Below are 14,960 nucleotides of genomic sequence, written 5' to 3'. Positions count from 1 at the left end.
TTCGAAAGAAGGGAAAAAGCAACCCCTCCAGCGGAGATTCTCCGCGTATCTACCGACACGAATAAAATTCCGACAAAGTCCATGACGTTCGTTCGCGTCGGTGACAGGTAGCTGCATAATGCTGCACTGTATTTTTCATGCAACAGAGTCTGTGGATCGGAGAATCATATGAAGGTTTCAAACTTTCATTCTATATACATAGATACTGAAAAATCTGGGAAAAAGACGAGACTTTCGAGAACGTCTCCACTGAAATTTCCAACATTTACAATCTTTATCTTACTCGATTCTCCTTCAATTTTCTCACGATTTTTCGACACTTTCACATTTTATAAATTCTCACTGTTCTGTTAACTTTTAGATTGCAGTAACACACCAATGCAAATTGCAGGTTTAATGTTAAAAAATTAGTTAAATAGCGATTCATCTCGTTCACTTTTCTTTCACATTTTTCAGATAAACGGTATACCGGAGGATTATTCAGTGGATTGATCTGTCAATGGAATCGCAACGTTTGATTCGAACGTGGTATTGTACAGTGGCGTAACGTTCCCGTTGATACGTTAACACGTGATGCGTCCTGAAAGCGTTCGATCATGGAAAGCATTTATCATTGGAATCGACATTAATATTCAGCATTCGTGATTAGGCACGAATTAACGTTCAGCTTCTGAATGTACAAGTGTCGTGTTCACCATCCGTTCGATTCGATCCAACGAAATTCCCGCGAATTAAATTGAAATACGTTTCATCTCAAAATTTGTTATACCTATATTCGTCTCTAAAACAATGGTTTTACGAAAACTACGTGGTACCAGAAAATAGCAAAATCTCTGCAAAATTGAAATAAATTATACTTATCTATTTTCGTGAATTTTCTTTAGTATTAAAAAAATATGTTGCTGAATGTAAAAAAGAACGAAATTGAAATACATTTCGCCTCAAAATTCATGCTCATTGCATACTTACATTTATTGCTAAAGAAAATAACAAAATCTCTGCAAAATTGAAATAAATTATACTTATCTATTTTCGTGAATTTTCTTTAGTATTAAAAAAATATGTTGCTGAATGTAAAAAAGAACGAAATTGAAATACATCTCGTCTCAAAATTCATGCTCATTGCATACTTACATTTATTGCTAAAGAAAATAACAAAATCTCTGCAAAATTGAAATAAATTATACTTATCTATTTTCGTGAATTTTCTTTAGTATTAAAAAAATATGTTGCTGAATGTAAAAAAGAACGAAATTGAAATACATCTCGTCTCAAAATTCATGCTCATTGCATACTTACATTTATTGCTAAAGAAAATAACAAAATCTCTGCAAAATTGAAATAAATTATACTTATCTATTTTCGTGAATTTTCTTTAGTATTAAAAAAATATGTTGCTGAATGTAAAAAAGAACGAAATTGAAATACATCTCGTCTCAAAATTCATGCTCATTGCATACTTACATTTATTGCTAAAGAAAATAACAAAATCTCTGCAAAATTGAAATAAATTACATTTATCAATTTTCGTGAAATTCTTTCATATTAAAAGAATAGGCTGTTGAATGTAAAAAAGAACGAAATTGAAATACATCTCGTCTCAAAATTCATGCTCATTGCATACTTACATTTATTGCTAAAGAAAATAACAAAATCTCTGCAAAATTGAAATAAATTACATTTATCAATTTTCGTGAATTTCTTTCATATTAAAAAAATAGGTTGCTGAATGTAAAAAGGAACGAAATTCCCAGGAGTTAAATTGAAATATATTTCGTCTCAAAATTTATGCTCATTGCATACTTATATTTATTGCTAATGAAAATAACAAAATCTCTGCAAAATTGAAATAAATTACATTTATCAATTTTCGTGAATTTTTTTCATATTAAAAGAGTAGGCTGTTGAATGTAAAAAGGAACGAAATTGAAATACATCTCGTCTCAAAATTCATGCTCATTGCATACTTACATTTATTGCTAAAGAAAATAACAAAATCTCTGCAAAATTGAAATAAATTACATTTATCAATTTTCGTGAATTTCTTTCATATTAAAAGAATAGACTGTTGAATGTAAAAAGGAACGAAATTCCCACGAATTAATCTGAAATACATTTCATTTCAAAATTTACCCTCGTTCCACACTTCTACTTATCCCTAAAACAACCTTTTCCTGCAAAATCCTTGCAAAACTGTATTCGTCTATTTCCGCGAATTTTTTAAAAATTGAAAAAAACAGCTCGTGGAGTGTAGAAAAAAATGGAAGTAAAATAGCAGGCTGTTAAATGCACTTAGTATGAATGACACACGTTCGCGTGCACTCGAAACGCACACGATCGAAGGTTTACGTAACCTTTTAACCGAAACGGGAGGCGCTTGCGCGCTCGCTCAATTTCCGGTAATACGCGCGTGTCCGTTTATTAACGCGCTCGAATGAGGAAAACACTCGTACTCGGATATTCCAACACCTCGTTGCTGGAAACGCTCCAAGAGACGGGAAAACGTCCAACAAGAACTCTCTTCGTTTCGTAACCCTCTTCGTGAAGAAAATGCTAATTGTTCGTCTCTTATTAAAAATATAGAAAAAAGTGTATTTTCTAGGATAAACCGTATTCTATGGAAAACTAATTAAATAAGAATTCTGGACCACTGTTTCAATCTAACAAAGTAATTAATATTTCTGTTTTTAATCAAATAAATTTAACAACTTAATAAAATAAATCTATTTTCAGTAGTCAGCTTGTTTTTTCTTGAATAATACTTTGCTTTTTTAAGAGTAGAAAAATTCAAGTTAATACATTGTCAACCGAGTTTTTATTGTATTCTTTCATTCCTAATAAATATTTCATTTTCCTAGACACTGTGGAATTTCTAATTTTTCAGTTCTGTTCAATAGATATACCTAAGGAAGGAAGTAGGACGATTTCTGTTTATTGTACTTTTTGCATAAATTACTCAAGCGAACATATTTCGTAGGAAAAATACATTTCAACTTCCCAATTACTAAAGAAAATTCTTGCATTTTACTTAGCAATCCTGCTATTCTTTCACGACAGTTTTTATCATCGAACAATTGCAATTTTCATATCCGCTATAAATTCACGATACACTTGACAGATCTACGATTTTTCCATCGACCTGTATAAACACTAAAACACACTTAACACAGTGTTAACCCATGGATCCACGATTTCCGGAACGAATTCATCGTTCAATTTTACACTATTAATTTCCCAAACACAGAACTCTTCATCGATCTCTCCAGAAATCTTTCTAATTAATCCTAGACATCTGTACAACTGAAATTCGTTCGATTGTTCAAGCATTCCACATTTCCTTGAACAAACTCGCCTACACGCGAAAAACATCGGTACTTCGAGCAGTGACCTAAATGTCCAAGTCGTTTGCATTCCACACGTGGCAGCAGCACCCAAATTCGATAACAATACGCGATCAGTATAATTCCAGCGAACGAAGAACACGTACGGCGCTGTGACGATAACGCTGCAGGTTTCGGCACCTTTTCAACTTCCGGCGGCGATAGACGGGTCCGTTTTGATACGGCGGAAAAACGTGGGAAAACGGCCGGTTTTCGGTGTCGCTGGGAACGATATGCAAAATTTCGCCACGAGATAACATTCTTCGAACGGTGATACCGTTGTTTGGAAATTTTCAACGCGCTCCGCCGTGCGGACACGCGTGCGGGCGCGAATCGCCCTCCTTGCGCCATTGGTAGATAGTGGAATGAACAGAAACTGTGCAAATTTCGTTTTCTAATGGAAAATGAAAAATACAGTAATAAGGAAAAAAAGAGATTTTTGTAGATGTGTAAATCGTCCTCTTAACGCCATTGGTAGATAGTGGAATGGACAGAAACTGTGAAAATTTCGTTTTCTAATAGAAAATGAAAAATATAGTAATAAGGAAGCAGAGAAATTTTTGTAAATCGTTCTCTTAACGCCATTGGTAGATAGTGAAATGGACAGAAACTGCAAATTTCGTTTTCTAATAGAAAATGAAAAATACAGTAATAAGGAAAAAAAGAGATTTTTGTAAATGTGTAAATCGTCCTCCTTGCGCCATTGGTAAATAGTGGAATGGACAGAAACTGTGAAAATTTCGTTTTCTAATAGAAAATAAAAAATATAATAATAAGGAAACAGAGAGATTTTTGTAAATCGTCCTTTTAACGTGTCTGATAAATAGGGAAAATTAAATTTTTTAATAGAAAATAAAAAATCATAGCAAAGAAAAAAGAGGAAAATTTTTAGAGTGTGAAAATGTAAGAAATGTGTGTGGAGACACTTTTGACACGAATAATGCAAATGATATGAATGCAGGAGTGAATCATGGCTGTTTATTATAAAGTGAAAATAAACCATAAATAAACCATGAATGATCACTGTAATGCGTGTGTATTGTATTCATTATTCGAGGATATTTTCCCACAAATGAAGCTTCACTCTGTAACAGAAGCGACTTCACTTGTTATCAGTTAACCACAAAACTCTATAATTTGTATATTTTTTCGTATTACACGCATTCTGTGCAATGTCGCACCTTTAAGTTTCCCATAAATGCATAAAAATCACTTCCACTGATACACTTCATTTCCAACCGTCAAACTTTTAACCCTTTGCACTCTGCTGGCGCCAGTATGGTGACATTCCTAATACACATCGTAACTTTATTCAAAACTCGTTAAAATAAAGTAAATTAACAGAAGAAATTAAAATAAACAATTTCATAAGAATTTCGAATTTTCCTTTCCAAAAGAAACTCCTCAATTTTCCAAAATTTCATTCACATTAAAATTAACTGCATCAACGGAAGAAACTAAAATAAACAATTTCATAAAAATTTCGAATTTTCATTTCCAAAGAAACTCTTCAGTTTTCCAAAGTTCCGCAGCAAAAGAGCCAAGTGAAAAAAAAAATGCTCGAAGCGTAAATTTCCATAACATCGAATTTTTCATCCGAGCCAGATGATTCGCAGTTAGCAAACGTATCGCGTAATAACCATTTTTCCCCACGGTGAAAAGTCTGCTCGACGACAAGAGCGAAGACAGGAGTGGAAAACCGCGGCGTAGCGTACAAGTCGAGAAACGAAAGTGCAGCGCAATAACAATAAAAAGGAGGAAAAGGAAGTGGAAGAAGAAGGGATCGGCGAGAGAGATCGAGCGAGAAGGGAGGTAGAGGAAAAGGTGGCGAGGGCCGCGGGAATAAAGAAGAGTCGAGGGAGGAGGCGTCATTCGCCTGGACGCATTGAGATGCAAATACGCGGGCGGTAGCTGGCGTGATTTACGAGAGACAGACGTGTCCATACGCGATCGGGACCAAGAGAACGTTTTCACCGACGCGTTCCAAGACGTTCGGGGGACAACCAGATAAGATCACCTCGAAACGGTCACAATGGACGAGGGATTTTGGCTGTTTCGCTCCGCTACTCGATTTCCCCCGTCGCTGGCTTCCTTCTAACATTTGACAATTTTTTTTTTGTGTTCTTCCTTTTTGTCGGGGTTTATTTAGGGTTGATTGAATTGTGTCGAATTTAATTGGAATTTGGGTACGTAGACTGGTGTTCGTAAGTGTTGGGACAAGTGAGTACAGGAAGTACAATATCATTTAAATTGCATGTTTTGGACAAATCTAGTAACAGATGTGAACAAAAATTATGGAGTTCTTATATTACGAGATTTAAAGCTGAATAATGTTTTCTGGATCGTAATTTTTTCGTGACGATAGTGATTGTAAGCGTCGATTAGTGTCGCATTAAGTATAATTTAGGTTTAATTCAGTTCCAATCGAGAAATTTTGTTCTGGCTATATTTCTTCCACCGACTATACTCCTTGCATTATCAGACTTTTGGATCGTAATTTTTTAGTGACGATAATGATTTTAAGCCTCGATTAGTGTCGCATTAAGTATGACTTACTTAGCTTTCATTCAGTTCCAATCGAAAAGTATTGTCCTCGCTATGTTTCTTCCACCGACTATACTCCTCGCATTAGATATAAGATTTCACACTGAATAATTTTTTTTTTTTTTTTGATAATTTTATAATGACTATTTAGGTTTGCTTTACGTTCAATAAAATGTGAAATGTGAAAATCAGGTGTACTTACAAATTTGTGAACTTAGTTAATACGTATGATAATTTTATTTATTTCACAATTTTTTAGAGGCAAAATTGCAGAAATATAATTTACATTCAACGCTACGAATTTTCAATAAGAATTTCGACAAAATTGGCTATACTGTACGTTCTAAAATGAAAATAAGAATTGCTCAATTCTGGAAAATTTCTCCGAAGGTAGAGCGGACGTTTAGTTTCACAGAATTCTCACATATGCAAACGGCCCCAGTCACAGTGAAACAAATTTATTACACCTTTCGCGTAAGTGGGCACGTAAAAAGGATCTAAGACCACCTGCAGGTGAAACAGGCTAGAACAGCAATAGAAATGCGAATGGTCCGTCTTAAGTGAATGAGATCAAGATTGTCGAACAAGATTTACGCAAGCAGTATCGCAAATCTTTTTGGTGTTGAGGTAATAAAGAACAGTAGCGGGGACATTACATCCCCACAAATGTCTTCCAAGTGTATGGTGCATTAGACTGATCTACACGTTAATTTCACTGACTTATTTCACCACTTTACGATCTTTTTAGTGGCTCTGTTATCTGTTTACTGCTTCACTGTCGTGACGAATAAGTGGATACTGAAATACTCCGTGTAATTTGTCTCTGGCAATCGTGAATGTTATAAATTGAAATCGAACAGAGAATTTCAAGTATGTAGACGTAGTTTTATACGATAAAAGGGAAGCATTCTTTATGCTTGTACTACAATTCATATCCTCGAATAGTGAGATAGAAAATTTTTTTAATTTCAAGCAACGAACACCAAAAATTAAACCAATTTTCCATGTTATACTTGAAGTACCATACTGTAAAGTAGCGAAATAAAAGAATTTTTTATTTCGAAGCAACGATAATAGAAAATTAACCCAATTTTCTAAGTTCCGAAAGATAAAAAGGAAGAATTCTTTATGCTTGAACTGTCATATTGTAAAGTAACAATATAAAAAAAATTTGTATTCCAAAGCAACGATCATAGAAAATTAACCCAATTTTTTAACTTCTAAAAGATAAAAAGGAAGAATTCTTCATACTTGAACGATCATGTTCTAAAGTAACAATGTAAACAAATTTTTTATTGCAAAGCAACGATCACAAAAAATTAACCCAATTTTCTAGCTTATACTTAAACTGCCATATTGTAAGTAGATACCAAAATAAAAACATTTTTTATTCCAAAGAAACCGTCGGTAGTCGCACGATTTTCCGCTCGCGAGACGCCTCGATCATGCTGCCAGAGAAAAAAAGAGAGAGAGAGAGAGAGAGACAGACCCAACTCTGTCCTTCAAGATCTCACGACAGAAAGATCGTAGGCGCCAAGTGTCACGCTATTTACCCCAAGCATCGACCATTCCCCGACGTCTCTACAAAACGTCCTCCCCGTGACATTCGAAAACGTCTCGAGGCACACGGAATCATGCGAAACGAGCTCGTCGTCGCGAGTGCAGCCTCGCGACTACCGTTCGCGGAGCGTATTGACGCGGATTGCAGGCGCAGGTTAAATCGAGCAGACGGTGGTGGCGTCGCGACGCCGGCTGCGCGCGGCCATCCAACCCTCTCTCTCTCTCTCTCAGATATCCACGCGATGTGTCGATGTATTCTGGTGGGGGTAAACAGCGAGAGGGAAAATTTATAAAGAGAGGATCGGTGGGGGTAGACTACTTGTTGCGCGTCGCGGCGCCCTCGTGACGCCAACATACCCCTTCGCTTTCTCAACTACTACTACTACTATCTCTAGTACTACTACCAGCATCGACGGTGGTGGTGGTTATGCTGGCGCAGCTAGTACGCCCCTTCGCTGGCGACGCCACCGACGACGACGTCGCTGCTACCGTGATGCCGCCCGACAAAAATAGACGTGTCGTCGCGACGCAACAGATATCATTCGGCCTCACCCGGTTCGCTCTTTCCCGTACGCTCGCGTGATCTTTCGCTGATTCGTCTTTATCATCGCGTTTTTCTTATTCCCTTTCTCTCGCTTCCTTTTACTTTCAGAGTTGCTACGTCTTTTCAGAGGATGATTACGACGAGAAAGTTCCTTCAACTTATGACTTCTTGCGGATCTTTTATTTGGGTAGGTGTTTTATTGGTGTTTTCACTGTATCGCGAGTTTGTTTTGGTTTGAGATACTGTGGAGGATCGCGAGTTGAAATGGCGAGTAAAATATTGAGTTGAATAGTTTGTAATTTAATTTCGGTGGAGGAATGGCTGTTTTCAGTGCTAGAGATGCTTATGGGGATTTCGATCGTTTAGTCGTACCGCACCGTTGGAGACTTTTTCTATAATCAATTTTGCGCTCTATACACTTCCGTTTTAATTTAATGAACCGAATTTTGAAACTATGTGACCGAAATAGCAAATCTTTTTAGGGGAGCATTGAGTTGGTGAATATCTTTTCTCGCTTAACCCTTTCATTGCTACAGAGATTTTGAAAATTTACTCGCGCTATACTGCTCGAGCCTTTTCCTACACTTCCACTTTGATATAACACTCAATTTAATCCTTCACGCTTTCTCACCTTAATTTAATAAACCAAATGACCAAAACAACAAATTTTGCAGTCGTATTTACAAATTTACAGTCTCCCACACGCGTTACGTATTAAAATCTGCCGCAGCGAAGCGAATAGTGAGAATTTCGTGGAAACTGAAGTGAAACATTTAAAAAAAATGGTTCCATTCAGAACGTTGATCGTTCAAATCCCACCATATATCCACCGAAATTCTCTATAACACCCAAAACTATCTCCAAAGTGATCTCTGAAATCTGGAGCAAATTAAACGCCAGAAATGAAACTGATCGAACAGAACAAACGAATAGCAGAATAATATCCACTGACCTGAATCTGATGTCCCGGATTGTTGATGTGTAGCTGCTGCGCCTGGTTAATTTGCAGAGTGGAGGTGCCTGGTCCCGAGGGAGGTCTCGGTGGCGTGGAGCTAGTGAAGGGTCCCTGTGAGCCGGTTTGATTGGGTCCACCACCCTGGGATCCTCTCGGTGGAAGTGGATAACCAGGGCTGCCGTGATTCGGCATTGATCCTGGACTACCGTAAGGCGAATACTGCTGCTTATATCCTCCACTTGGTCCAAGCATACTTGGTTTCCCACCGCTGGTCGGCTGTGGTCTCTTCATATCCGCCAGACCGGTGGCAAATTGAGTTTGCGACCCGACGAACATGTCGTTAGTCTGTTGCGCTTGGAATCCGGACGTACCGTTGTTCTTATGATACGATCCGGTGCCAGAAGTTGCCTGAGATTGTCCACCAGGTGGACCGTTGCTACCGGGACTGCCCAAATAGTCGGACGTGCCGCCGAACTGCGGGAACTCGGCGTAAGGTGAACGAGCGGTAGGTCCTCTAGCAGCTGCAGCCGCAGCGGCGCCAGGATTAAACCCGCCAAGACCAAGCTGTTGACTCTTGTGTTGATGCTGCTCGGCCATCTGCTTCAACGTCTGAGCAGCTGGGCTCATTTCGGACTTGAAGTCCAACCCGGAATACGTTAGTCTAGCTGGTGAATATTGAGCAGAGCCGAGAGCACCTGGACTCGAATTAGCGGGCACGTTCGCGTTACCATTGTTCGTGGCGGTACCGTTATTCACACTATTGCTATTCGCGTTCCCGTGCTGCTGGTGTATAGAGTCCTTGTCGTCCTCCATCTTGATCTGACCGTTGTTCGTCCCGATACTGTTGTTGTTGTTGTTGTTGTTGTTGTTGTTGGCGGCTGCTGCCGCGGCCGCGGCCACTGCCGCGTTGTTAGCCAGCGCGTCTACGGGGATCTTCTCCTCGAAGTCGAAGTCCTTCATGAACTCCGGATGGAAGTCGGAGATCTCGGAGATGAGATCCTTGAACGCGTCGGAGGTGATGATCTCGTCGCCTGTGTCGTCGCCCATGAAGTCGGAGAATCCAGGGAAACCTGCACCGTTCGCGGCGGCGTCTTTCTCCAGCGCCGCGGCGCATTGTTCGAGATCGACGAACTCGTTGTCCGGTTCTTGCTTGCACTCAACTAAGTTGCCTATGTCGACGCAACCGATTCCTCCGCCGCCGGTTGGACCACCGGTGCCCGCTCCGCCGTTCCCCGGTCCACCTCCACCGCCGTTTCCGGTCTGAGGCCTCGACGTGGCCGACGCTGGAGTGTCCGGGCCAGATTTCGGCGACGCTGACGCGTTCAGAAGGTCGCTCTTCACCGACGCGTTGGTCAGTGCTTTCACCGTCACGTTCGTGGAGATCTGCTGGGCCTGCGAGTTCGCCGCGGACGTGGTGAACTCTAGCTGCTGCACGATCTCCACGGAGAACTTGGTCAGTCCCTCTCCCCCCCCCCCCCCCGCCACCTCCACCGCCGCCATGCGTCGAACCGGTGGAGTTCGCGCCGTTTCCAGACGGATGCTGACCGTGACCGTGATGAGGCCCACCTCCGCCACCTCCACCGGGACCCTGCTGATGCTGATGCTGTGCCTGCGTGCATTGCAGCTTCACCGGGGGCTCGCCGAAGCCACCGTCTCCGCTACCACCGCCGGCTGGCTCCAACTCCTCGGCCGTCCTCTTCACGAATTTTTGCTGCTGAAACGAGATAGAGAAAATTTCGATTAGTTTGGTGTAGGATGGTGAGATGTTGATTGAAACGGTGGTCGTATCGCGAAGGTTGATTAGGGCAGTATTAAGGTTTAGGTTTGGCTGTGTACGAGGTGATTTATGCTGAAATGTCAATTCACCTAAAATTGAGTTAATACGTTTATTCAAAATGATGACAAAGAAGATGGCAACACTTTCAGAGGATCGCCACATTTTCAGATCACATACTGAAAAATGAAGTATTAACGATAATCAGACTTAGGATTCCTACGAATTTATGGAAAATTGAAAATTGAAAGCAAAGGAGCCACGAGAAGAAACCCAGAAATGACTTCTAAATCGCGCAGTACCTTCGAGTATTCTCATTAAAGGCAACTGACTACTCGAACTTACGCGAAAAGAACGAGTAGAACGGGGGAAAAAAAGAAAAAACGAAGGAAAAAAGCAGAGAGAAGCGGCTAACAGCGTTCTGTTCGTGGGTCAAGGCAAAACGCCGCGACGAGTGGTCTAAACTCTCCGGTTTTTCTTCGATCTGGAGTCTCGGGGCACAACCGGTAGCGCAGGATATTTAACTCACGGTGGCTGGATGCCTCGTTCTGTTCACCCGTTTCTTTAGCAATTAACCCGGCAATTTCTCACCGTACCTGTCAATACTGCGGACGCTTTTTGCCCCGTGTCCCGTCTTTGTGTGCGGAACGCCGCGTGTCCACCAACGACGAAGCAACGCTCCTGGCGAACCGATCAGCCTGTTTTATCGCGCTTTCGACTCTCGGTGTCCCCCCGCGTGCGGCATAAATCTTGGTACACGAATCGCGACTGACTCGCGGCACGTGAGTCTATGCGTCTCGATGCGGTTCGCTCGATCGAGATTAATGGACGTAGGAAAACTCGAGTCGAATTTAGATGATGTTTGAATGAGACTGCTGCGGCCGAATATTTTAAGGTTAATTTATCGAAGCGGAATCGTCCAGACGAACCAACTAAGTCGATTTTCATTGTGTCGTTCGCGTATCTGATTTGTGGTGTATTAATTTTGCGCGATCGAATATGATATATGATACAGTATCTCGTTTTGAATTATAGCAGAATTGACACTGGAATGAGGGACTTTCCAAAAGTTAGTTTTTACGTTAGTAAAAAGTGACTGAAAAATTAGGTTCACTTTTTTTTGGAAAATTGCTAATGGGTCATTTTGATATGGTTGATGGTTTTGGGGGTGAGAGAAGGAAGTTTATAGTAGATTTAACCCTGGAACGAGGGACTTTCCAAAAGTTAGTTTTTACGTTAGTAAAAAATTGCTAATGGGTCATTTTGATATGGTTGATGGTTTTAGGGGTGAGAGAAGGAAGTGTATAGTAGATTTAACACTGGAACGAGGGATTTTCCAAAAGTGACTTTTTATATAGGTAAAAAGTGACTGAAAAATTCGGTCCTTATCGACAGAGTTGGAAAGTTACAAATGATATTTGACATTATGGAACGTTCACTTTTTTTGGAAAATTGCTAATGGGTCCGTTTGACTTGGCTGATGGTTTTGGGGGTAAGAGAAGGAAGACGAGATAGGACAAGCAGAATTCTAGACACGAAGAGGCTAGACGGGTACGATCGACGTTTCTGCTTTATAAAAATAGTTGACTGCACTGTGGGACGGTGTTCCAGTAAGCACGACAATTAAGGAAATACTTCATTTCCGAGGTATAAGCGTTCTTAATTGCATACCGGAGGAAGTGTTCGAAGTGACCTTCTTAAGCGACACGCATATCATGACCCTGTCTCGTAAATTTCCTGTACACGTCCGAGGATTCCTCAGGTATTACAAGTCGTGCGACAATTATTCATAACGGCGAATGTGGCAAACATTTTTTTCAACTAATTTCTTTTGAAAATTAAAAGAAGAAGTATTGCAGTGTTTATGAGTGAAAGAAGTATTTGCAACTTCTGAACGATACTAAATTTCATATTTTTGCTTAGATTTTAATACCACAGGATTTAACAAGAGAAAATTGATCTTTACCGATGATAAATCGTTGAAATGCAACGCAGCGACATTGTAACGAAATAAACCAGTGGACGTCTACTGCAAAGATCATGCGAGTAGAATGAAAGTCAGGAAAAGAAAGCCTAGCTCGTAAATCTCGTCTTATACGCAAAACACTTGATATTAATTAATAGCGAAACGAGCTACACTGGGATCTGCAAAAAGTCCTCTACCAGTGAATAAGAATGTCAGCGTTATTAGTGAAAGAGATATAAAGCGAATCATAAATTCAAGTAGCAAGCAGCAGGTTTCTCCTGTGACGACACCTATGCAGACACAAGCATTCGGTATGTAATAATTCAATCTGCACGCGGGGGGTTATAACGTCGAAAATGAAAATTACAAATTATCCCTGATTTTCGATATTGCTAGAAAAGTGTTAAATTGGGTTACCATATTGCAATAGAAATTAACAAAAATATTTGCAATATTAATTTTAAAATATTTCAAATATTATTTTTAAAATATTTGTAATATAGAATTCCACATTTAAAAATAAGCAATTTCTATTTATGCTTTCCTTATTTTTCTAAACCTAATAATAAAAATATCTCGCACCCCAACTTTGAAAGCTGTTTTCTTCTTCCCTTCACCAAGAAAAAGAAAAAAAATATGTGTCAAATATTTTCCCAAAAATTACATCAACCATAAATTCCATCAAAATCAGCGATCAACACTTAGGCACTCTCCCTTACGATTCAAATTTCACAAAAACTTCGAAATCCAGTTGAAAATCAAGAAACTACAAATTTCTCAAGAACTTCTACCAGAAAAATTTCGCCAAAAGAGCCTGGTTAATTCGACGCCGGTAACTCCAACTGCCGTTCGACTAACAGAAAAATAAACTTAAAAAAAAAGTAAAGAAGATGAAATTAAAATCCTCCCTTTTATAAAGGAAGACTCTTTCTATCTCGCGTGGCGACGTCACCGAGCACAAGTTCGATAGGATATCGCGTTACATCTGCGAGAGACGTGGATTCATTTCGATCCGCAGCATCTGAAAGAGGGTTGCTCGCGGAAACGTAGAACGAGCGAGTCCCTATTAGAGGGTAATACGTATTATCGATTTTGGAACGAGGCGCAGGTTATCCCGGTTCAAATCATGACAAATGTACGCTCTGCCGTGTGTGGCCTCTCTCTCTCTCTCTCTCTCTGTGTACACCGGAGGCTCGACCACACCCTGGAAAAACTTTTTCCACCCCCCCTTTTTTTTTTATTTCTACCTCGTATCGACGGCACGTATTTCGCCCTATCGAAAGCTGCCCTCCGATTAGGATGCTCCAATCATCGACCCGCCCTGTGTGTATCCTTCTGTGATCGAGCACGAATTTTTCGTTTGATCGTCGATTTTATGACCAACCCCTTTTTACTCCGCTCATTTTTCAAACTCTCCTTGTCGCGTACCGGTGCGTGACGAAAATCGAATTCTAGTCGCCCTATCTCTCTTCCTATCGCGGATACGATTTTTAATACTTTGACCGGCGATCTTTTTAATTACCATGCATGACCTGGTGAGCGAGTATTGGGATGCTTGATGAGAAGCGAAGGTAGAGGCTGTAAGAGATTGTTACGATTCGAACGAGAATTGTTGGATCGGGGATTTTGTTGTGTGAAGAGTATAGTCGGTGGAAGAAATATAGAGAGATCGTTATAGAAAATTTAGCGGAATTGTGAAGTGCAAAGTGTTTTTTACTCATCTGAAAAACACTGTTGGTAGATATTTGTGTTTCAGGAAGTACCGAAGATCTTTTTTCATTTGTTCAGGCTGGTTTTCAATGCTTGCTGGAAATTTCACTTGTTTCCAACTAGCTTCTGTCGTTTATAGTACTCAAGCTTGTTTCTTTCTTTTATATGTCTGATACACTTCGCATTATTTTCGAATTCAGCAATGTTTCTAGTCCCTTCTATTCTAAAAATTTCGTTCTAAATCTTTCAAGGATTTAAGTATCTCCTTTCTTACTTTTCCATCGCCACTTTTCACTTCCTTCGATGTTCCCATTATTTTCGTCCATTTCGGAACTCTTTCTAATACAGAGAGGATGTTTAAACTTAAAAACCTAGCAACCAAACGTAGAAAAAAAAACATCGAACCGAAAATTCCAAAACATTTCGAAAAAGGGGAAGTGACAATTTGAAATTCTCCAAGAATTCCCCATTCGCTTCTTCCAAGCACCGACGACTCCACGGTCCGAAAGAGAGAAGAAAAGAGAAAA

General features: G+C 39.9%; 1 protein-coding gene across 1 annotated transcript in view; it reads right to left on the bottom strand.

Moving 5' to 3' along the window:
• Positions 1 to 14,960, bottom strand: part of LOC108571541 (neurogenic protein mastermind-like) — a 186,018-nt gene that overhangs the window by 111,527 nt on the left and 59,531 nt on the right. The window contains 2 exon segments of the mRNA XM_017933606.1: positions 8,981 to 10,454; positions 10,456 to 10,697. Coding sequence (XP_017789095.1) covers positions 8,981 to 10,454; positions 10,456 to 10,697 — 1,716 coding nt within the window.

This window comes from Habropoda laboriosa, unplaced genomic scaffold, assembly GCF_001263275.1.
Source record: "Habropoda laboriosa isolate 0110345459 unplaced genomic scaffold, ASM126327v1 scaffold40, whole genome shotgun sequence".
Taxonomy (NCBI): Eukaryota; Metazoa; Arthropoda; class Insecta; order Hymenoptera; family Apidae; genus Habropoda; species Habropoda laboriosa.
This window is presented reverse-complemented; position numbering and strand designations above follow the sequence as displayed.